General features: G+C 39.4%; 1 protein-coding gene across 4 annotated transcripts in view; it reads right to left on the bottom strand.

The window, feature by feature from the left end:
* The window catches only part of L3MBTL3 (l(3)mbt-like 3 (Drosophila)), a 93,961-nt gene that overhangs the window by 1,979 nt on the left and 69,246 nt on the right, over nucleotides 1-22,736 (bottom strand). For all 4 annotated transcript variants that reach the window (XM_015557832.1, XM_015557834.1, XM_015557835.1 and 1 more), the window contains 6 exons: nucleotides 21,811-21,925; nucleotides 20,221-20,323; nucleotides 17,029-17,178; nucleotides 10,552-10,628; nucleotides 5,842-6,011; nucleotides 5,555-5,617 (listed from right to left, as the gene is read on the bottom strand). In XM_015557832.1, coding sequence (XP_015413318.1) covers nucleotides 5,555-5,617; nucleotides 5,842-6,011; nucleotides 10,552-10,628; nucleotides 17,029-17,178; nucleotides 20,221-20,323; nucleotides 21,811-21,925 — 678 coding nt within the window. The remainder of the gene's footprint in view (nucleotides 1-5,554; nucleotides 5,618-5,841; nucleotides 6,012-10,551; nucleotides 10,629-17,028; nucleotides 17,179-20,220; nucleotides 20,324-21,810; nucleotides 21,926-22,736) is intronic.

Genomic DNA, 22,736 nt, shown 5'->3' with positions numbered 1-22,736 from the left:
CAGGTGTACAAACATTTCCTGATAAACGGATCTTTCTTATCTACAACAACACAGCAAATGTGGACTCCAGGCAGAGTGAAAATTCATTCATCTGAAAAATTGGCTCCCAGGAAAAGGGAAGGTGCCCATACCGTCCAGTGATTACTCATAGACGCTGACTTAAGAAGAATGGGAAAGCATGGGGTGCCTCAAATTCAGTTCCTATCATCACAGGTTTTAGTCTAAAATCAGAGACGAAAATAGGTATAGAGATATTTGTGGCTACAATCAAAGGCTTCAGACAAACATATCAGCTACAAGCTAATAGTTTTTTTAAAATTAGTCTTCCACCATGAAGAAAAAAACTGGTAACATTTCTGGAGTAACCATAATTATTCTTCACATACAAAAGAAAAGCAGTTACTAACAAAGGCAATTGACAGTGTAATTGGAAGAACATGAGATTGGTGTTAAGACTTGTAGACTCTACACTGGTTCTTTCTCTACTTGGGTAACCATGAGAAACCCCTTTCTCGCTCTGCGTCTCCTCCAAGACTAATAGACTATGCTCCTGCAGAATAGAGTACTTTGAGGTTCAAAGATATAATTCTATGAAGACGATGTCTAGTTTAGTGGGCAGAGTAAAGGAGTGGCATCTTTTAATATAACTTTTAGCTCCTGTGGAGTTCCACCATCTTAGAAGAAAGCAATTCACTTCTTTTTTCAGTTTTCCTATTTTGTACAAAAAGTAAATCATGCATTTGTTCTATTAGAGCACACTGAAAACATTGACAGCGATGTACTGTTATGAGTTGAACTGTGTCCCTCCCAAATTCATATGTTGAAGTCCTAACTCCCAATAACCTCAGAATGTGCTCTTAAAAAAAAAGTTTTTATTGATTGTAGAGAGAGCGAGAGAGGAAGAGAAAAACATCAATGTGAGAGTGAAATACTGATTGGTTCTTGAACCCGAAACCTGGATCTGTGTCTTGACTGGGAATCAAACCAGTGAACTTTTGGTGAACAGGATTAACACTCAGCCAACTGAGCCACACCGGCCAGGGTCAGAATGTTATCTTATTTGGAAACGGGGTCATTGTAGATGGAATTAGTTAAGATGAGGTCACACTAGATTAGACTGGGCCCCTAATCCAAGATGACAGATGTCCTTATAAAAATGGGAAATTTGGAGAAGAGATAGATGATTTGGACACAGAGAAGGAAGACGATTGAAGTCAACACCGTCTACAGTCAAGGCAGAGAGGCCTGGAGCAGGTCCTTTCCTCACAGCCCTGGGAAGAAGAAACCTACTTGTCAAAGACTCCTAGCCTCCAGAATTGGGCGGCAGTACATTTCTGCTGTTTAAGCTACAGGTTTGTGGTATTTTGTTACAGCAGCCCTAGCAAACGACGACTACTCTAAATTCTGCAAACAGTTCATTAAATAAAGGCTGATATAATTAAATAGCTATATCTTAAGATTTTCCTCTATCCTCAAAAATAAAAAAAACCTGTGAATCTAAACTGTCTGTATACTTAATCAGTACTAGTAAGAGCTACAATCACCATGTACCACTTCAATGAACAATTATGGGGGAAAAGTTGCTACTTTCTGGCAAGGAAATAGCCTGCTGTCTTAAAGGAGAAGGAAAGACATTCTGATGTTAAGTTCTGAGGGTAAGACCTGTTCAGTGGCAGGTCTGAGACATGCCCCAATGTGTTTTGAGTCATTTGCTCTGGTCATTAGCTTGTGTTATGACAGCCCTCGGATAAAGCAAGGCCAAGCAGAGAGGCAGGTCCAATAACAACACTTCGCTCAACCACAGCAGACCTTAGCATGATGTGAGAAATCTTCCAAATCATGAATGAAAGTGTCAGCTAGCACACCTGTTCCCAAGGAGCTCACTGCCAAGACTGAACTGTTTTACTATAACCTTGGGCTCTACGGAGTCTCCTTCTGAGACTATGTAAGAGTTAAACATGACAGATGACTTATGAACAGGACCATTCAGAGAGCAGTGAGGCTGGGATCTGAAAGTTGGAGTGGAATAAAGTTTCGGTAGATTATTATTTTTAAGGTTACACTGAAAAGGGAAAAAATCATCTGAAGCGAATACCAGTCTATTACAGCTGCTCTGATGCGTGGCCGTAAGGACAGGCCTCGGCTGGGAGAAGGCAAACTTAATTGAGAAAGTACTTTCTAAGAACAGGGATCACTGCAATGTATTATGGCGTTTATTTTTCATTTGTTGCTTTATTTTTTTTAAATACATTTTATTGATTTTTCACAGAGAGGAAGGGAGATGGATAGAGAGTTAGAAACATCGATGAGAGAGAAACATCGATCAGCTGCCTCCTGCACACCCCCTACTGGGGATATGCCCGCAACCAAGGTACATGCCCTTGGCTGGAATCGAACCTGGGACCCTTCAGTCTGCAGGCCGACGCTCTATCCACTGAGCCAAACCGGTTAGGGCTCATTTGTTGCTTTTATAATACACCCAGACTGGCCCGACTGCAGAGATTAAGTATCTTGCTAAAGGCCCAAAACTGAGGAGGATTTGGAGTTCAGGAGGGCTCCCACCTTCCAGGCCATTGCTCTTCCCACCGTGCTCTTGTGTTCTTTTCTAGTGCTTTCCCTCTGCACACCACAGCAGCATGCTCTTTGAATGTCTTCCCAGAGTGCAAATAAATGAGTGTACCCACTCATTTAAAACCTACTAAACATCTATTATGTTGCAAACACTCTTCTTGTGCTTGGACATACAGCAAAGAAAAAACAAACAAAAACAAACAAAACAAGCAAGTAAGCAAATAAAAACTCCCTGTGGAGGTGTTTACACTCTAGTAGTGGGAGACTGTAAGCAAAATTAATTAATTAGAAATGAATTAACAGTAATTAATTCTAAAAGGTGGTTAGTGCTCTGAAAAAATCAGCTGGTTGAGGAGATGAGCGGGCAGTCGGGCAGAGATGGATGTGTGGTGGCAGGCGGCAATGTGAAGCAGGATGGTCAGGAAAGGACTAATGGAGAAGGTCACACCTGAGCAGAGGGAGTGAGCCATGTGAACCTCTGGAGGAAAAGCACTGCAGGTACAGGGGAGAGCTGGGTGCGCTGGGACAATCTGAGGGACAGCCAGGGGCCCAGTGTATGGGACATGTAAGCAGCGGGCAGAGCAGAAAACGTGGTCAGGAGTTGAGAAGGGACTGGGGTGTCAGGCTGCAGGCCCTGGTGAGGATTTTGATTTTTCCTCTGATTTACTACTGAAAAGATAGGTATGGAGGAGTGACATAATCTGGCATGTTTTTTGCAGGATCACCATGGCTCTGCTGGGAAGAGATTGTAGAGGAGCAACAACAGAAGCAGGGAAACTGATTAGGAGGTACTGTCTTAATCCATGTGGGAGATGATGGTGGCTCAGACCAGAGGGGAAGTGGTGGAGGTTGAGAGAGCCAAAATCCCTGTTTTAAAAAAACACCCAGTAGTGCCCTGGCCGGTTTGGCTCAGTGGACAGAGCGTCAGCCATGGACTGACGGGTCCCGGGTTTGATTCCGGTGAAGAGCATGTACCTTGGTTGCAGTCTTGATCCCTGAGCCTGATCAGGGCGAGTGCGGGAGGTAACCCATCAGTGTGTCTCTCTCACATTGATGTTTCTCTCTCTCTTTCTCTCCGCATCCCTTCCACTCTCTCTAAAAATCAATGGAAAAATATCCTCAGGTGAGGATTATCAACAACAACAACAAAATACACCCAATAGAATTGTCAAGACATTAAATATAGAGTGTGTAAAAGAAAAAGAAGTCAAGAATGGTTTCAAATAGTAGCCCATTCTAACACCTGCACTTTGCCATTTAGAAATGACTCACATCTTTGTTTTACAACTTACCTCTAGAACTTTTTAAAACCAACACCTACTGACCTTGCTAGGCATGTGAGAGCAAGGATTGTACCCTATTATCTCTCTGAATCAACTCTCTCACCGGAGCATTACATGGAGTGACATATACACGGAAAAAATTTACCAAGCTTTTTCTAGGATGAATGAATAAAGGAATGAATGAATGAATACATGAATGAACATTCACTGTCTCGCTTCGCTCCTCACAAGAAGGCTCTGGCTTTGAGGATAGTAGGTGCCTGAGGAGAGTCTCCAAAAATACTACACCATGAAGAAAAAACTCATTCAGAGAAACAACATATCACAGGAACCTGAATCATACTTAAGCTAAATAACAGAGCAAATCCAGGTGCATTATTTAGATGTTCACAGAACTGAAGACAAAATTTCTAAGACAAATACACTTTTATAAATTTACAAATATAAATTTATTTTTTAATGTTTCTTTTTTTTAAAAAAAGCATTTTCAAAGTAACAAGGATGTGACTCTTTCAAAGAAAGAACAAAGCTCCCTGCAGGGGGTCTAAGTCTGTTCAGGGGTGGTAATTAACTGACAGTGGTCTACAGACACTTAGGAAAAGAAACTCAAAATATGAATATTTGCCAATTAAAGATCAACTAGAATGAAGATACGGCATTTCTGAAATAAGAACACAAATCAGAAAAGCGCCATTGAGAATCAGATCCATGTGCATGTTAACAGCCACCAGCTGAAGCATACAAGATATCTAAGTGGGTCATGACGCTGGCGCCAGGGGCTGGGTTCTGAGCTCTCCTGCGACTCTTGCAATGCTCTTCACTGAAAGTGTGCAGTTCTTAAATAGCTGAGGCCAAACAAGGCGTATGCATTTGTAACTGCAGACGGCAGACGTTGCAGAAAGCCTTCTGAGGTTACCTATTCCTTCTACCTTCTGGTAGCCAAGATGAGAGTGATAATTTGTTCCACTTGGAGGAGCTGATAGGCAAGTGGCTTACTGCTAACGGTCTCCAGTGAAGTGTCTCTTGCTGTACTCAAGCAGCATTACTTCTGGTGTAGTAGGACCCAAGTTCCTTTTTGTTCCAATGCTCCATACAGGTGATATCATTATTAACCATCCCTACACTGAAACCCTAGACCGGCAGATGAAAACAACTGAAAAAAGAATCTTCCAACAGCAGGCTGTAATGAATATCAGTTATTATTAACATTACTGAGAAACATACAAGATCTAAAAGATTATTTTAGCAATAATGGTAATAGTATTTATCATAAGTATCAAATGGAGTTAATCTTGGTGCTGTTAAAATTATGTTTGAAAATAAAATGGGAACTAATTTCCTAGTATTAAAAAATAAAATATTATGCCTTTTTTGTTTGTTTCTTTCTGTACTATAAACTATATAAATGCATGCTATTAAGTTTTGTGTTCATTGTTGTTGTTTTTTTAAAGTAATGAGTCTAGTGCTACGCTTTGGGGCATTATAAAGTGGTACAAATATTTCCTTTACACCTAATCTTATACAAAGACATTTTTATACAACTGATTAATGCTGCTTGTTAGACAACTCTCTATCGACTTGCCAATTTCAACATAATCCATCTCTTTCCTCCTCTGCTGATGCAAAACATTTCACCCTTCACTGCATGCCAGTGCTCTGATCCCGGTAAGTTACAGGCTGCCATTTAGTGGGACACTTACTTCATCTTTAAATACCTTCCCATGCTCTTCACACCCAGGTAAGCTCTGTATGAATTCTGATACCTGTCAAAAATAAGATCAAAATTCCAGTTTAAAAAGAGGTCAGAATTCAAATTGCTCAGGTTCAAATTGTCGTACTTATATGTCTTAGTTGTTTCTCTCAGAATAATTTATCTTTCAGAAAAAAAGGCAGCAACACCTCCCCCTCCCCCATTCACCGTGTTCACTCATTAAGTCAGTAGTACTCCCATATCTGGTCCCTGGAAGACAAAGGAAATAAAATATACCTCATCTGTGCTCCACTTGGAAACTTTACTGGCAGGGATTCCGGCTACAGTTGGCAGAAGTTTGCTTTGCTGCTCCCAGCGCAAGGGCAGACATGGAATTGGGGACTTAAAGGACAGAAAGACAGCCGACCGACGCTGTGCCTGCGGTACGCTAGGTTCTTCCCGGGCACCTGTCGATGGAAACAAATGGGAAACAACTCTCTGAAAAACTGCAAAAGAAAACCCCAAATACCGTAACAGAATGAGCTGGAGGTGAGGCTCTCGTTAATTCATTTGCTCCTTTCAGCATACAGTCCCTGAATAATTATACTCTCCTTTGCCTTTACTGATGGTCACCTGAAAGGGACCACAGGACACAACCTGTAAATTCAACATACACGTTTGCTACGTCACCCACTGAAGACGTGTCATTATAACGTCCCATGTTTCAGGTAAGATATTTGCCGTAGAACTCATAATTCTGACCTTGGGAAATTGTATTTGTTTTTCTCGCAGCTTTGGGTGCTCAGGTCTGGCCACCGTGTTCATTTATCCTGTTCTCTTCTTTGATCTCAGCCTTGGTTTGTTCTTTCAGTTTTAATCACACTGACCTTTTAAACAGCCAACTTAACATATTTTTGAAATGGGATATGAAATTATTGCAACAAAAGTAACAGAAAGGCAAGTGCTTTTGTCAGTCTTCATTTGAGGAGATCAAAATTAAAGTGCAGAATATTCTGCGTATCTGCTAGGTCTTCCGAATCCAAACTGAGTTTACTGCTGCTCTCCTAAAATACCCATTTTTCAGCAAATGACTTTATGTCCGTGAAACTCTTAGAGTTTTTCAATAATGGTCTTCTTACGATCCTTTGGAACAGAAATCTTTTCTGGAAACTACTCACTTAAAGCCCATGAGAAGAAAAGGGCCTTCCCCATACACGCTCTCCCCCCCACACCAGCTCAGCTACAGCAATCATTCAATTCCACCACAAATCTTTGCCAAATAGTTAGCTAAAGGCTTTTTTATCTGAGAATATTTTAAGCTATTTTGCATCTTTAAGAATATTTTAAGGTCTTTTCCTTGAAGAGTAAGATTTACAGAAAGGTATGCAAATCGTAAGTAGACAGCTCAAAGAATGTTCACAAAGTGAAGATGCCCGGAACAAGAAACCATGGAGCAGCCCACTAGAGCCTTCTTGTGTTCCCTTTCAATCAATCACACTCCTGCAGGGCTTCTTTCCAGACTCTTGACTCTGTTCCACCGGATCTTCACACCAACCCACAGATTTTAACTTTTTAAAAAAAATATATTTTATTGATTTTCCACAGAGAGGAAGGGAGAGGGATAGAGTTAGAAACATCGATGAGCAAGAAACACCGAACAGCTGCCTCCTGCACGCCCCCTACTGGGGATGTGCCCGCAGCCAAGGTACATGCCCTTGACGGGAATCGAACCTGGGACCCTTGAGTCCGCAGACTGATGCTCTATCCACTGAGCCAAACCGGTTAGGGCAACCCACAGATTTTAATTACTATCATTTTATAAGTGTGCTGAGATCTGTGATCTAGGTCTTCTTCAAGAATGCCTTGATTATCCTACTCCGTTGCATTTCCATATACATTTTAGGATCAGCTTGTAAAAAAAAAATGCTAGGATTCAGATTAAAATTACCACTAAGTATAAATCAATTTGGTGAGAAATAACATCTTCATAACATTGAGTCTCCCAATCCATGATCAATGCATACCCCTCCATTTCCTTGGGTCTCCTTTAATATATCTTCTTAATGTTTTGTCCTTTTTCATGAACATCTTTTGTTAAATTTATTCCTATGTATCTGATGTTTTCTGTTGTACATTTAAAAAAAAATTATTTCCGCCCTAACCGGTTTGGCTCAGTGGATAGAGTGTCGGCCTGTGGAATCAAGAGTCCCAGGTTCGATTCCGGTCAAGAGCATGTACCTTGGTTGCGGGCACATCCCCAGTGTGGGGTGTGCAGGAGGCGGCTGATTGATGTTTCTCTCTCATCGATGTTTCTAGCTCTCTATCCCTCTCTCTTCCTCTCTGTAAAAAATCAATAAAATATATTTTTAAAAAATTATTTCCTACTGGTCTGTTGTGGTTCTTTTATAACTTTTGTCTTAAACAAGCCTAATTTAAATTTTGAATTGCTCTGATGTTACAAAGTCACTATGCTGAATTAAAGAAAAAAAAATCTATCTTACTGGAACTAACACCCACTGGCCCTGGTTCTGCCTGAGCTCATATAGAAAAATATATTTTCTCCACATGAAACATGTCAATTCTTCAAATGTTTTAAAAAACCCCATCATAGTCCTTTCAATGAATCTCATACAGTTGGTTTTAAGTTCTCATCCTGTTTTATTGAATGTCTATTCTGAGCCAAAGATATAAACTTGTACCAGTTAGTTTTTATTATTATTTTTAATTGAAAAACATCTACAGAAGATATTTTTGTTAAGCATAAATATAGGGTATAACTTAAAAACATCCCTTACTTTCAGATATTCCCAAGAGTTTGGCAATTATTTGAAATACAATATTTGTAAATCCTTCAGGAGACAAACATACATGACATGGTAGGATTTCCAGTTCCACACTAGAGGACAGTAGAGCTATTTATAACGTATATTCTAACTAGAGGCCCAGTGTTCGAAATTTGTGCATGGGGGTGAGGGGTGGGGGCGGGGAGGAGCCCTCAGCCCAGCCTGCACCCTCTCCAATCCGGGATCCCTCAGGGGATGTCCAACTGCCAGTTTAGGCCCCGCTGGCTCCTAACTGCTCACATGCCTACCTGCCTGATCGGTCCTAACTGCCTCTGCCTGCTGGCCTGATCGCCCCTAACTACCGCCCCCAAGTCGGCCTGGTCACCCCTTACTGCCTCCCCGCCCCCGCCCCCCCGCTGGCCTGGTCACTCCCAACTGCCCCCCTCTGCCGGCCTAGTCACCCCTAACTGTCCCCTGCCCCTGCCAGCCTGGTTGCCCCACGCAGCCTGCTGTTTAGTTGTCCAGTTGTTTGGTCGTCCCTCACTAACCCCCCTGCCAGCCTGGTCACCCCACACAGCCTGCTGGTCATTACTGTTACTGTGACAGCGTCCCAAATAATTTGCATATTCCTCTATTATTAGTATAGATTGTTTTGCCACATAAAAGCCGATCTTTTCCAAAGCCATGCACTCTTTTCCGTAACTGTTTATAGTACTCCATTAACACGTGCCCCTGTTCACTCCATCAAGCTCCATTCTACTTTTATTCTATTTTCTGTATTCTTCACAGTTCCTTTCTAGGCTCCTACATTATCATTCCTTAAAAACTCTGCCCAGAGCCAGCCACACACTGGTAAATGACAGAGCTACGATGAGAATGGAGGCTGTGCTCCAACCCACCATTCACAAAGACAGAATAAAGCTTTTCTCTAAGAATCCAATATGTCCTGATTATAAATCCATCATAAATTACAGGTTTTTCTTCCTTTCCAAGTACCAGAAACATTCAAAATGATCAAATACTTGCATAGCACTGCCTATGTGCCAGGCATCATTCTAAGCAAGTTACAAATGTTGCTGCACTTAATCCCCATAGTAACCCATGAGGAGTCACCACCATTATCTTTCTGGACAGATAATGAAACAGATAATGAGGAATGGTCAGTGAAATGTCCAGCAGGTGGCAGAGCAGGAATTCGAACCTTGACCATCTGCAGGGTTTATATACAGTGCTGCATCAAATACCATAAAACATACTGAAGACAGTAGCAACAGAACCTTTAAATTCATGTAAGTTACTGCTTTATGAAAATCAGATATTGAAATCATAGCATCACTTATGGAATAGGTCACTACAGGCAAACAGCCATAAGGTGACATTCTCCAATCTTATAGGATAATCTCAACCAAAAAATGCACATGAAAAGCAAAGTCCCACAGGTCAATCATTAAAATCATAATCATAAAATCATAAACAATTTCTTATAAAAACAAATAATAATTATATAGCTATGTATTATTTATAAATATAATCTATGACTAACAGTTATTATGACTTCATTACTTAGCCAAACCATTGTAATTTTTGGGGGGGCAAAGTTGTTAGGACCCATTATTTTCTCCAATACAACATAAAACACTCAAGTGATTTTCTTTTCATTTGTGGTATTAAGACCATATTAATTCTATTTGGAATTCAATATACATCCTTAGATGAGTTTAAAATATGTGAAGCAAGTGACATCAACAATACCAAAGAAAATGTATGACTGGACCAAACACAATGCCTTTTCCAAACTTTACATACAATATGGTACATATGTGAAAGAGGCTGCAAATATAGGTCACAGGTCAATCCATAGCATTATGAACTACAGACTGTATCCTTTTTTTTTTTAATTTTTGCCCGAGGATATTTTTCTATTGATTTTTAGAGAGAATGGAGAAAGACAGAGAGAAATATCAATGTGTGAGAAACACATTGATTGGATGCTTCCCAGAATCAAACCCAGGACCCTTCGGTCAGCAGTCCGATATTCTATCCTTTGAGTCAAACCTGCTAGGGCTATATTTATCCTTAGCAATAAACTTTACTGCCTATGATAATGGAACAAACCAATCAAATAAAATTTATCTTTAATATAAGAGTGACTGCCAAAACCTAAATTTTGATTGTTGAGTCTGACTAGTAATATCCATCCATAATAGGAGACTATTATGGCTACCTCTGGCTTCGTGTGACGTCCTCACTTCACTTTCTGTTCTCTCTTCGAATTCTTCTCTGACATCAGCATGCTGATCTCTGAAAAACGAAACGAAACGAAACACACACACAGGCATTTCAACAGTTTGTTCAGCATCGCATCTCAACAACTGTTTTTCTTAATTTAAAAACAAAAGGTGCCCTTTAAACGTTAGAATTTTTAGTTCTACGAAGAAGCAATTAATGCTAATAACATCTAAATGTTCATTTCCTCATGATCAATTTTCATTTACTGTTCAGAAAAGAGATTTCAAAGCTAAGAATGGTATTAAGATGAATTATTCTGGGAAATGTAACTATTGAATAATTCAACTTCAAATTGAGACATGTATTCACGAGGAATTTTACTTGTATTGTTTGGTAAGACAATTAAAAGACAGAAAATGCTTTCAATGTCTATATCATTTAATCAATTTACTATATATACTGAGCGCCAGGATCTGGGGTTGAGGCTGAGATTGGCTCAGGAGAATCAAAATTCTAGGAAGCTTTGCCTGGCTTCATCAGTTCAAATGCATAGGCTGACCTGATCCCACTCTTTCTGACCAGGAATGATCTCATGCTCATCTAAACCTGACAAGGGTGCTCTAAAATGGAATGGACTTATTACAATCTTACTTCATAGCTCTGCCCTTAAGTCAGGAACAAAAATGGCTTTCAAGGGAACCAGGCACACACTATTTATATTTTCTTTAAAGCTACATTTCAGATACTAAATATTTTTCCACCTAATCTATTCCATTCTGAGTTCAACTCAAATCCCACTTTGAAATTCCCTGAAACTACCCAGGTTATGGTGCTGGCCTACACACCATACATCTTTATAACATCCTATTCACGGTGTTCTATTGTTTCATAGGTGGTGTTACCTTTACAAATAGGCCCTGAGTAAATTTCAAGAAAAGGACAAATACATTTGAAACCAAATATGCCAACAAAATATAAAGGAGTTTTATGGTCTTCATTATAAAGGCACTCATTTACTCTCCATTTGGAATAATAATTTAACATAAGGCTGTGTAACCTGTAAACGAGAGGTTCTATGTTTAGAATGGGGATGTAATAACACCTACCCCAGGAAGGCATTATGAGGATTAAATGAGGTAATGCAACTAAAAGTACCAAGAAAACTGCCTGAAATATAGGAATTTCTCTTGGGATTTTAGAATTTTCAAGAACCAACTTACTTCAACATTTTTTTTTTTGCTTGAAATATAATCATAGCTAAAATCTTACTCAAGAATACTCTTCAGGCTTTTAATTAAGACAGTGGAATCCACTCAAATGGAAAAATGTATTCTTTATGAGTCAGCATTCCCTTTCCCTCTGTAATTATGTGTCATGCTTTAGATGTCTTACTATCTTACTCTAATTATGCTTTGTGGTAAATATGAGCCAAACAAACATCAGAAGAGTAAATACATAATAACAGGATGGCATCTGAATGCAAACAACTGTATTTCCGCAAGTTTACTTATTTCCCATTTAAAAGCAATCCCTAGCCACTTATGTTTCAATCAGTTCCAGTTAAAAAGAATGAAACAATATGAAACAATCAATGATTTTGCTTCACTGTAGAGATTTAAGCCAATATCTCTAAATCCAACATTAGTTTGGCTTGACTTATAGCTTAAAATAGCCCCACCTTTCTCTTTCCAGACAGTTTATTCTAATATCATGGGGCTTTATTAGAACTGAAAAGCACCTGTACTCCCCAGTAATAAATGGTAGACACAGTGAATGTAAAAAACATAGGATTTTCTGTTTTGAACGTTAAAAGAATGTCTCTTTGCATGTCCCTAGCATACCCTGCTCCCCCACTTAATTTCTGGGCTGAGATCACTCACAGGTAAAAATTCAGAGAATGAGAACCTCAGGGTCATATGTTAAAGGAATTATAAAAGAGTACTTAAATTGTTCCTAAAACACCTGGTACACATGACGAAAGGACCGTGCTTGAACAGCTTCAAGACAAGGAGGTCGCCACCTTCAAAAGGATTCACAAAAAATGGCTAAACCAGTGGGAATTAAAACTTTTATGTCTATGGCCCTGTCCAGTTTGGCTCAGTGGATAGAGCGTTGGCCTGTGTACTGAATGGTCCCAGGTTCGATTCCGATCAAGGGCACATAACCTCGGTTGCAGGCCTGGTAGTGATGAGTGCGGGAGGCAACCAATCGATGTGTCTCTCTCACAACAATGTTTATTTCTTTGTGTCTCTCCCACTCCCTTCCACTCTGTCAAAAAACTAATTGGAAAAAATACTACAGTGGGGATTAACAACAACAACAAAACTTTTATGTCTATGGATAATAGCCGAATAGAGTTTTTAAAATTAAATTCCTTTTGAGATAATACATTTGCAATAGTTTAAATAGTGTATTAATAAAACATGGCCCGGGAGAGGTAAATATGATTTACTATTTACTTAATGACTAAAAATAAAACATTGTGATTAATAAGCCTATCAAATTATAATTTAGCAAAGGAACATGTTATTGAAGAAAAGGAATATAATGAGAAAATACACTGGATATTATCAAGTTGCAAGGAAATGCACTCCAGAAAACCTAGTCCAGCAATGAATCTAATCAATCCCCATAAAATGGGAAGTCCTAACCAATAAAGTGAGACTTGGGAAATAAAGACCAGGTATAAAAAAGGGGCTGCACTGCTTTCATGTTGTTGTAGAAAAGAGCAGTCGCTGCTTTTCGACTGTATATGAGTCTCCTGGGTCAGGAATTAGTGCTATTGGAGGAGACAAAACAAGAACCTGTTACATTGTTCCACAACTTCACAGGCATGCAACAATAGTGCGATGGTCTCTTTCACTGTCAATGGTTGCCTTGATGCCACAGCTGCTGGCATCAGAACTGAGTGTTTTAACTAAAATTGAGTTTCTCTCTGATGTACACAAATAACTGCATAAATATGACTAAGATTCCCGCGGGCTGAAATATTTTAAAACCTCCACAGCTCCTAACCCATATCTGGCAGCCAGTTGTCAAAAAGGGGGAGGAGACTTTATAGCAGTCAGGGAATGACGACTCATTGAAATGACTTTCTCTAATCAGCAATGTCAAGCTCTCAGGCCCAGAAAATCTTTGGAAGCAAAAAAAAAAAAAAAAAAAAAAAAAATGTTCCTGAAGATTCATAATCTTTTGAAATCCATCAAAACTGTTGGCTCTAAATTAATTGTATTCTGCTTGATGTTACAGTTTTTGAAAAGTAAATAAATGTGTACATGCTTATAGTTTCATCTTTCATGTTAGCTTGTTTTCCTATCTGTTTAATAGAGCCCTCCTGGAGGGTACAGACTGGTTCTTGGTGTGAGTGACAAATCTGATTCATCCTAAAAATATAACTCGGAGCGACAGCTACAATTTCTACAACTGCTTTATGCAATTCTCAGAGTGGAAACCGGCTCCTACAACGTGAAAACCCACGTAACGGCCTATCATGAAGTGAACAGGCTGAAATTTTTCACTGCACTCCGCTTAGCAATGGGCACTGACTTGCTTCGCAAGGTAATACAAGCACCTAGCAGGTATTTGTTAAATGCTTTATTGCGTTTCTGTGGTTAAAACATTAATTCTGAGCTTAAAACATTAAGTAACTTTCACTAGAGTTAGCACCTAATATAGAAAACACAATTACGAACAGCTGCAGAACAGGTTTTGTGAGAATAAGGCCGTGTGTGATACATGACGATGTTCTTCAGCTGGTAATACACTGTGAAGTATTCCTCCAGAGAAGTCTTTATAGTCCGTAACGGTTCTCAAAGCCTGGTTTATAGAGCACTTGCATCCATCACCTGGGGGTGCTTGTTAAACATCAACTGGGGTGCACTGTATGTTTCCCGAATCAGTGATGAAATTATGACATCATTTAATAATTCCTCCTCAAATATCTAGCCTGGAGATCCTACAAAGCTGAAGAAGTACACCGTTTTACTGGAACAAAAAGAAGGTTATAGAGCAGTGGCCTTGACGTTATATAAGATGTGTCTCCTGGGAAGGCTGGTGGAAAACCGTCAATGGCATCACGTGTGAGACAGGAAAGCGAAGAATGAGGGGCCTGATCTCCAGCCTGGAGGAGCCGATGAAGCTTCCCTGAGGAAGTGCGTTAACCTGAAGCCGGCAAGATGAGAGACGAGCTAGTGGGAGATGGTTGTAGGCAGAGAGAAAGGATGTCGTGGCTGCAGCATTACGTTTAAAAAAAAAAAAGCCTGGTAGAGATGAAGCAGGGGTTAGGCAGGAGCCACATCCAGACTTAGGGTCTAAATTCTAAGAGTAATGCAGTCGCTGGAAGGTTTACTCCCAGATCAGTTTTTAAAATGCAGACTCAGGCTCTACCTGAAAGATTCCGGTAGGCCAGGCTTCCGAATCTGAACCTTGTGAGACCCCAGGGAATCTGATGGGAAGCCGAGTTTGGGAACCGCCGCTGTGGACAGCAGCTGTCCACAAGTCTGTCTTGAGCAGGTGGCCTGTGAGCTGGCCCTTAAAATAATGCTGGCCGATTCTTTGCTGTTTTCAGGTTACACGTTGAATAGAGCTCTCGAACGAGATGATTCTCGTAATATCAGGTTACCTCTGTCTTCCTTTCCCATCAGCATTGCTCACGTGGATGTAATTTCCCACTCAGGATGTAATACCTTTTCTTTGCATCATTCTAAATAATTTACTAAAATTGGGATTTTTTTTTAATGCCCTTTGACTCAGCAAAAGACAGTTTGCACCACCAGAAGCTGACCCTGAAGTGAAGATTTGATTGCCAAGTAGTTTACTTGGGAGGTGAGGAATAGTATCTGTGTAGGATGGGGGTGGGAGGAGGGTGAGGGAGAGACCGGGAAGGGACAGCAGTGAAAGCTTCCTTGCTGTACTGGCTACCCCCTGGACAGCAGCAGCTGGGGAAACTCTGGGAGTCTGTGTAACACACATCGCAGTTTTCCCACAGGCGGGTGAGGGAGCTGGGCTATTTACACAGCAGTTCCCTTCATCAGAGAGGGAGCGGCTAGGGAAGGCAGGACACACTAATTCCCCTGCACATCTGCCTGCTGCATGGCGGGCAACGCAGCCAGACCAGGCTCATCAGGCAGGAGAGCGAACAGGTGAGACAGGTGGAAGTCGGGAGCTGTGTGCCAAAGTGGGAGTGGAGTGGCCAGGGGATATGGACTGGATGCTGATGGCGCTGACTGTGCCATCCCATTCACCAATCTCCGATGCTGGGAGGTCATTGGAATGAGAAATATGCTGGTGTTGCTTTTTATCCAGGTGCTGCCGTGATAGATAAATGAACAGTGTCACTTATTCTGCCCCGAGGAGGCTCTGGCCCCGGGAATCTGGCCTGGAGTCTAGACAGTTAGCAAAGTGCCTGCAAGTTGGTACTACCGGCCCTTTGGAGAATTTTGCTGATGTTTTAAACAATATCATGGCTTTTGAAAAATCTAAAACTCTAGGTATTCTTCCCACCTAGTGAGTCAATGAACTCTGTACCTCTAATTACTACTCTGTGAATTAGTACTTTTATTTGTCTTAGGGTAAATTTCTTTAAGTGCTGGGTTGGGTAAATGAGGTCATGTCATATTAGTCATGGTTTGGAGGATTTAAAAAATCATCACTGTTGTTAATAATCAAAGAGGTTACCCCATGCATAGGGCAAAACCGCTTGTCTAAAAGGATATTGATGCTGGAAATGCCACAACTCCATAACACTGCTGTGAATTCAGAACCAGGTGCAGTAATCCAAATATCCACTTGTTCTTTCATGAGGACAGAAGTAGTACAATATGAAAATAAACAAAGAACTATGTGCCTTAGATTTTAAAATGCTCCATAAAAGAAACCCCAAACTTAAGCATGATGGAGCATCTTTCTATTAATCTGCTGTTTCTTTCAGTAATGGCCTCAGGTAATATAAAGGCACAGACCACATACTTAAAGATATGTCACAAATAGCTTAGTTCTTTACCTAATATAATCCACTGAGGCTAAAACATCCCAACTCAACTCTAGAAGGGAAATCAAAACTAAATGACTGAGTTGATAGTACAATTAACATTTTAAGGCACATGAAGTAAGGTATATGTAAGCACTTGGTATATAATGACCATTAAAAAGAAATAATGTTCACAAGGAGTTTGCCATCTTTGTAACCATAGCTGGTTCTATAGAAATATTGACCAATTCATTCAACACCAACCAAGTTCCACTAAAAGAAGAAATAAGAAATCCTGCCTGACTTAAATGTGCTGGTGTGAATACTTTCCTTAATTAAAAAAAAAAGTTCGAGTGCTGATCCCCACCATCCTTTCACATTTAATGGGGTGTACTTTCAATAATGTACATGAAAGTATTACCATAGAACATAAAACACGTAAGGCAGAAAACCTCTTTCTACCAGAGGACTTCTAAACAACACTAATGCCATCACGTAAATTACCTGATTTCAGGAGATGAGGAGATTTCATTTGTGTCTGTCCTTTTATTTCTCGGAAATGATGGACTAGCCGGAGGCATCTCCCCACTTAAGCGATCTGGGAAGATGCGGTCTTTGTTTAAATTGATTTCTGAATAAGGACAGCTGGCAGCACTAAATATTAAAAGAAAAAGAATAGAACATTCCCATTAGAAAACAGTTCTTCCAACTGAAATGGCAGACTACAGAATATGAAATTCCAAAATTTAACTGAACAAGTTAAATGTATTTATACGTATGATTAAATAGTATGAAATAGTTATCTTTAAAACATAATTTGTTTTGTTTGTTTGCGGGGCTCGGGGGGAGGATGAAGAAGGTAAAGGGGGTCAAATATATGATGATGAAAGGAGACGAGGCACTAGATATGTAGAACATGGACTTTTATATGACTTTAGTTCTCCTTTAAACTCTTCCCATTCCTTGACCTCTCAGTAGACCAAATGAATGAATCAGCAAAGGGAAAATACCAGGACACAGCCAATGCTAATTAGGCCAACTGGCTGCTGAATGTGCCCGGAGAGGAGAATACTGTATCCACATCCAACTCTTTTACTGATCATTTTGATTTCGGCAGTTCAAAACACTACGTTCTAAATTCCACTGTTGAGAAACATGTTCTATTTCAAACACGTCTTAGATCAAACCCAATTATTACAATTTTCAGTATTCTTGCTAAGAGAGAAACTTTCTTTGTTATCTACGCAAAGAATGCATGTTTTGATTTATGCAGTTTCTCAGTAAATTAATCCAAAGAGAGTTTTCTCATTATGTTTTCTTAAACACAGCATTCTCAGCAAGGACAAAAATAAGTGCCAGTGAAATGAGCCTTTCAGAGCATATCCATGATGCAGCAGCCTTTCCACAAGTCTACTAATGAAATGGAAAATAGTCTGTGTCTGTTAAAAATTAATATCCTGCCAGATAAAGAGCTCCGAGTGTTGTAAATAGGAGATCAGAGTGTTGTAAATAGGAGATCAGAGTCGGGAGACTAAGAAAAGCCCATGGAAGGGGCTGAGGACAAGGAAGATCGGCCTTGGGGAGGAGCTAACGACCCACTAGTTCTCTGAATTGCATCCTCCTCCCTGAGGCTCTCGGCAGACTTATGCACAGACCTACCAGTTATGCCCTAAAGACAGCTTCTTTACCAATGCATGACTTTTAAGGCATAAGGTCTACTTCTTCTCTTGTCCCCCCAAAAATAAGTAATTATCTACTATGGTTCTAATTACACTGAAATATTGCCTTATTACATGTCTCAATAAAGTCTTCTATGTAAAGGGGGTGTGGCCAGTGGAAGGACAGCACACTTGGGGAAAGGAGGTCCTGGGAGTGGCCAGGGCCACGGGGGCGGTAGTGGGGGAACGACTCTCCACCACAACCTGGCAGTGACAGGCAGAACTCTTGGCTTGGACCAAAAGCACTCCGAAAGAGACCACGGACATTGCCATAGGTGGGTTTTCTTCCCAGAAGGCCCAAAATGTATCTTTTTAAAAATTTTCTACTGCAGCCCAATAAAATGTCTTTTTCTTTATAGATACATGTGTCTAAGTTTCAATATTTAGTTACCATTCTGTGTCTCTATTTTAATTATGTACAGCTTATACATAGTTCCATTTGTCCATGAGATATTTGAGGGTTGGGTCTGGGACTCATTCATGGAGCAGGGCCTTCACAGGCAGTGAGAAGAAAGTGGCCAAGAGCACAGACCCGTGAGGTACAATATCTGCTGCTCCCAACTCCCTCCTCAACTAGCTGTCAGTTAGGCAAGTCAGTACACCTCCAAGTGCCACAGTGGCCTTTTCAAAAATTCAGAGAAAATAACAGTTCTGTATTTTAGGGTCACTTGAAGGTCATCTAATATACGTAAAACAATCAGTGCAATATCTCACAGAGCAAATTAATGCTCAATAAGTGTTAGCTATTAGGGAAAAAAACTGCTGCTCAAAAATATTTATTGAACAAAAGAATTTATAAATATCTAATGGAAATTCAGCATGTTAATGAGTTATTTCTGGCATTTAGGCTTACATAATGTCTGAAAATAATCCAGTCTTCTTTACTTTGGAATAGTAAATAACTTCTAAGATGCAGTATTTTTAACTCAGCTTAAATTAATCATGTAACTTTTGGATTGCAATCATACAAACAACAAAAAGGGTTTCTAAATGGATATTTGCAAATGGAATCATCACCCTTTCTATGCTCAGACTTTTTACTCTAGAACATCCTGAACCTCATAAAAATAACTCAGGAGGAGGTTTGCAAAAGGAAGATAAGCAGCATTGTAGAGAGGTGGTAGAAATGCAAGAGGAAACTATATAAAAAAGAAAATAATCACACCAATTTTACAACCTCCTATTAACTCTCAGAGAAACAGCCAGAGCAATGTTTAGATGTTTTAAAGACCTGGATTCACAACCTGTACACTCTAGATAAAGAAGGAATCGTTTTTCTTACTGGGCAATCCAATTAGCATGCAGGTAGAACAGTTACTTTAACATATACCTACATAGATAATACTTTTGTTCTTTAAAAATAACCACACTTAAATAATAGCAATTTCTCAGTATTTCAGTAAAATTTTAAAAAATCTAAAAAAGACCCCAAATTGCCTAAATAATACATCAAATTTCAAATGTATAAATTTGGTTTATTTTTTAAGTTAATTAGGGGTAAGAGGAAAATACAGAAAAATACTTTTTTGATCAACACATTCTCATGTTTGACTATATTTGTGCTTTTTGTGATCTTAACTAATCTACAACAATATTACCTCTTTGTATTCAAATTTTTGTCACCCAATCATATAATTTGTTCTACCAAACAAATATTTCCAACAGGACCTACCTTCTTCTCATTATTATTGCTCAACTCAAAATAACTGTTTCAGAAGCTAAGTGTCTACACTAGTCACAAAAGCCAAATAACTAGAGTAAATCTATTTTAAACTGAATACATTCTCTCTCAGGAAGATTTAACTACAGATATGCTCTGCGTTTTTACAGGATCACCATGGTAACCACAATTCCTATGGATCTGAATTTAAAATTAGTTCACATCTATTCAGTATACATGAAAACCATTATCTTGTACATATAACACCCCCTATCTGACCAGGTAAGGAATCCCCACGTGAGCCACAGCACCCCATACCTCTGAGGGCCCAGATGTTTCGCTCTCTTAAAATGACCAATCCCTTTACATCCTGGGGTTGAGCATCCACCTTGTTCTGAAGCTTCCATTAGCTCTACGGGGCCTAAGACAAAGCAAAAGAGAAAAAGGAAAAAGAAAGAAGGAGCATAAAGTTAATCAGATTGTAAGAGCGGAAAAATCCAATTCAGAATCAATACATAAATCAGTACATATAAACAAAAAAAGAAGGAGATCCTATAGAAGTAAAAATGTCTTCAAAGTCTCTACTTCTAAAGGTGCTCCCCCCATGACTTTGTTCACACTATTTTGTCTTTCTTCAATAGTAAACTTTCATCTAAATCCCTTTCAAAATGTCACAAATTCCAGAGATACCTAATCTGAATTAATGAGAAGATTCTAAACATTTTTTTCAAGTAAACAACATAATATATGAACCTTACACTGTGAAAACTTTAAACACACTGGAGACAAAAAACCAGTTACAGATCCCAGTCAAGCTACTCCCTTTCCACATTTCAAACTCAGTTAATATGAACCCTCCTCGATGTGGGTCTGATACACCCAATACATGTATCAGGTTTTTTGTTTTGTTTTATTTTGCCACATGAAATGACAACACAGATGTGTACTATTCTGAAAGGTTCTTCTTTGGTCTTTAAGTTAAAGGCCATGTCTTATAAATTGTTCCATCTCAATAATAATAGTCTTGATGACTGTTGCATAGTATCTGCTGTTTGAGTGCACCACAGTTTATTTAACCCATATTTGTTCCCAAGTCTTGTTACATTAAATATACTGAAAACAATACCATGTCTTAAAAACCCTTCGTCTCTGAAATCAATATAAATATATTAAAAATAAATAAAAACTGTAATGTTCACTAAGATAATTGTAGATTCGCATGCAGTCATAAGTATGGGAGATCCCTTTAAAAAATATTTTTCTTGATTTTAGGGAGCGAGGAAGGGAGGAGCGGGGGAGAGAGAGAGAGAGAGGGGGAGAGAGAGAGAGAGAGAGAGAGAGAAACATCAATCGGTTGCCTCCTGCATGCACTCTGGCCAGGGACTAAACCTGTAACCTGAGCATGGGCCCTGATAGGGAACTGTGCTGGCGACCTTTCGGTGCACAGGAAAATGCTCAACCAACTGAGCCACACAGCCCAGGGCCAGAGGGATATCCCTTATATACCTTGTCCAGTTTCTCCCAATGACAACATTTTGCAAAACTATATTGTAAACTCACTATTAGAATATTGACAATGATACATTAAATTTTGATAGTCTAACAAACTGCCTTCCAAAAATTCAGTACTAATTATAAAAGGTGATGACCCCTTCTAAATAAAAGTAAAAGAATGTCTATACTCACTTTACTTTTTCAGATATTAAGTTCTTTCTTTTATTTTTGCTCCAAGTAATTAAAAATGTAGTAAGAGAGAAAAGAATTACATAGAGAAGAAATGTATAGTATAATTATTATCATATTGTTTCCCATATGAATAACTATAAAGAAAAGAGAATAAGGGAAAAGAAAATATTAAGCATTATACAAGAAAATGGAAACATTTTTTGTTATCCTTGGGTTTCTTACTCAAAGGAGGCTGAAGAGGATGCCCAGTTTTTGAACACCAGCCGACAGGGTGAATATCAGGAGAATCTGCATCTATCCAGTAATCATAGCAACTATTCCAGCCATCAAAGTGAACCTGGATAACAAAAAAGAAATTTAGCAATTCAGGTCTGCCCATCATAACCATATTCATTCTCTTCTAACTAATATAGTAGGTTTAATACCAAATAAATTGTTTCAATTATTTAAATTACTTCATCCACACTATCAGAAAAGGAGCACTTTTGACCTATCTTCAAATTATCTAACCATCAATAAATGTCTTGCCAAAGGCATTTTTTGGCAATACTTCCACAGGTATGTTACATATACCTCCCAATAAGCAACTTGAGTAATTAACATGTTCATAGAAGCAACACCAAACGCCCATTAATATTGCTAACGTCAGTGGTCCTCAAACTATGGCACACAGGCCACATGCAAATACAAATATTGTATTTGTTCCCATTTTGTTTTTTACTTCAAAATAAGATATGTGCAGTGTGCATAGGAATTTGTTCATAGTTTTTTTTTAAACTATAGTCCGGCCCTCCAACGGTCTGAGGGACAGTGAACTGGCCCCCTGTTTAAAAAGTTTGAGGACCACTGGCTAAAGTAATGCATAAATCAGGAAAGTGAGGGACAGTGGTAGGGGAGAGCGGGGAGGCAAGAGGACCTTTTGTATAAATGTCAACTCCCCTAAAATAATGTTAAAAATACTTTTAAAGCCAAAACCAGTTTGGCTCAGTGGATAGAGCGTCGGCCTGCGGAGTGAAGGGTCCCAGGTTCGATTCCAGTCAAGGGCATGTACCTCGGTTGTGGGCACTTCCGCAATAGGAGATGTGCATAATGCAGCTGATCGATGTTTCTCTCTCATCAATGTTTCTAACTCTCTATCTCTCTCCCTT

This window comes from Myotis davidii, unplaced genomic scaffold (genome assembly GCF_000327345.1).
Source record: "Myotis davidii unplaced genomic scaffold, ASM32734v1 scaffold147, whole genome shotgun sequence".
NCBI classification, from domain to species: Eukaryota; Metazoa; Chordata; class Mammalia; order Chiroptera; family Vespertilionidae; genus Myotis; species Myotis davidii.
This window is presented reverse-complemented; position numbering and strand designations above follow the sequence as displayed.